At 34.8% G+C, this 1,896-nt stretch overlaps 2 protein-coding genes across 2 annotated transcripts; both read left to right on the top strand.

Annotated features, from left to right (window-relative positions):
* Positions 1-270: 270 nt before the first annotated feature.
* LOC108783579 (uncharacterized protein F54H12.2-like) lies at positions 271-858 on the top strand. Its single transcript, XM_018552178.1, has one exon. The coding sequence runs from the start codon at positions 271-273 to the stop codon at positions 856-858; it is 588 nt and encodes a 195-aa protein (XP_018407680.1).
* Positions 859-872: 14 nt separating this feature from the next.
* Positions 873-1,598, top strand: LOC108783578 (uncharacterized protein F54H12.2-like). The gene has a single exon (XM_018552177.1). It carries the CDS (start codon positions 873-875, stop codon positions 1,596-1,598), a length of 726 nt encoding a protein of 241 aa, XP_018407679.1.
* Positions 1,599-1,896: the final 298 nt, after the last annotated feature.

Below are 1,896 nucleotides of genomic sequence, written 5' to 3'. Positions count from 1 at the left end.
TTAAAACGGAAAGCCGAAGAAAAGATCGATATTCTTATGAAAGGATCAGGATATAAATCCATGAGAGAGTCGAAAATAAAACATTTAATTAACACCCGTGACAGTGGTCATATCGCGAAAGAACAGAAGAGGAAGAAGAAGAAAAAGAAGAAGACAATTCGATCTAAGACAAATACGTTAAAAAATAAAAAGAAAAAGAGATATTCTCGAAACAATCGTACTGTTGTTGACATTTTTCAATAATATATTCGCCGTAAAATAATAGCAAATATGTCTTTTTTACACACTCATTCATGCGAATGTCTCAAATCGGAATTGGAATTATTCACTGTTCCACCAACGCAAGCCACAATCGAAAGTTCACAATGGATACACTACAAGCCAATATCATCGTTAACTGATGATTCACCTATAGAATTTGTAGTACCCGGACTAGGAGAGGAATACATCGATCTACCGCATACAATGTTAAGCATCAGTGTCCAAATAAGGCCAACGATTCATAAAGAGCCTTCAAAAGATGGAGATACCACTGATTATGTCGGGCCTGTGAATAATTTTATGCATTCATTATTCAATCAGGTAGATGTATTTTTCAATCAAAAACTTATATCACCACCGAATAATGCTTACGCTTATAGAGCTTACATAGAGACATTACTTAATTATGGTCCTGCTGCTAAAAACTCTCATTTAACAAGCGTATTGTGGTACGAAGATAAAAGCGGATCCATGGACGATCTACTCAACGCAAACGATGGCCTTGTAAAACGACGCGTATTGACAGCCGATGGCAAGAAAATTGATATCTTATGGGGCATTTACACTGTGATGTTTTTAATTAAGAAAGATTTTTAATAAATGGTGTAGAAATGCGTTTGCGAATAATGCGATCAAGAGATACATTCTGCCTTATGGATCAAACCGAACGAAATTTCGAAGTTCATATAATTGATGCTACACTTCTTGTTAGACGTTCAAAAATTTCACCTGGTATGTTGTTAGCACATGCCAAAGCTCTTGCGAAAACCACAGCAAAATACCCCCTCACACGTGTCGAAGTGAAATCTATATCTATACACAGTGGTATATACGGTGAAACGCTCGACAATGTGATATTAGGTCAAATACCGAAACGTTTAATCATCGGTTTTGTTGATAATAGAGCATTTAACGGTAATCGTATGCTGAATCCTTTTAATTTTCATCATTACAAAATTAATTTTTTATCTCTGTACGTGGATGGTACACAAATACCTAGCAAACCGTTACAACCCGATTTTACAAAGGAGAAATTATATATGGAGGCCTATCACACTCTTTTTTCTGGAACAGGAATTCATTTTTTAAACGAGGGCAATGCTATTTCTCGTAAGAATTATCCAAACGGTTATTGTCTTTTTGCATTTGATCTTACACCGGACCTTTCAGCAAACGATACTACGCATTGGAATTTAATGAAGCATGGTAATGTTAGAATCGAAGTTCGTTTCGAAGAAGCATTAGAAAATACGATAAATTGTATTATTTATGCCGAATATGACAATATTATGGAGATTGATGCATCAAGACAGGTGATTGTAGACTATGGTGGTTAAGAACGAAAGAGAGAGAGAATTCGTAGTAGGCTATGCAAATATTCAACGCAGATAAAACTTGATACTAATATAGGCATAATAGGAAAAAGAACTTCGGGAACAAGCATTATAGGAACGGATATTATAGAAACGAAAAGCTTAAACGTTATGAGCATATAACTTCAATCATCAGTCGGCACTAGTTCTTGAGTGTGTACACTACACTATTACTACCAGTTATTCATATATACGAGTATATATATCTTTCTCGCATTTACAATTATAAATATGAATATCGTTATTGATATACAAGGATTCA

Source organism: Cyphomyrmex costatus, unplaced genomic scaffold (assembly GCF_001594065.2).
Source record: "Cyphomyrmex costatus isolate MS0001 unplaced genomic scaffold, Ccosl1.0 scaffold1545, whole genome shotgun sequence".
In the NCBI taxonomy this organism is placed as follows: Eukaryota; Metazoa; Arthropoda; class Insecta; order Hymenoptera; family Formicidae; genus Cyphomyrmex; species Cyphomyrmex costatus.
Note: the sequence above shows the minus strand (reverse complement) of the source record. Positions and strands in the feature narration are given on the sequence as shown.

Bases quoted from the DNA above. Each gene is read 5' to 3' on its own strand.
- LOC108783578 (XM_018552177.1), top strand. From the start codon at position 873: ATGCGTTTGCGAATAATGCGATCAAGAGATACATTCTGCCTTATGGAT.
- LOC108783579 (XM_018552178.1), top strand. From the start codon at position 271: ATGTCTTTTTTACACACTCATTCATGCGAATGTCTCAAATCGGAATTG.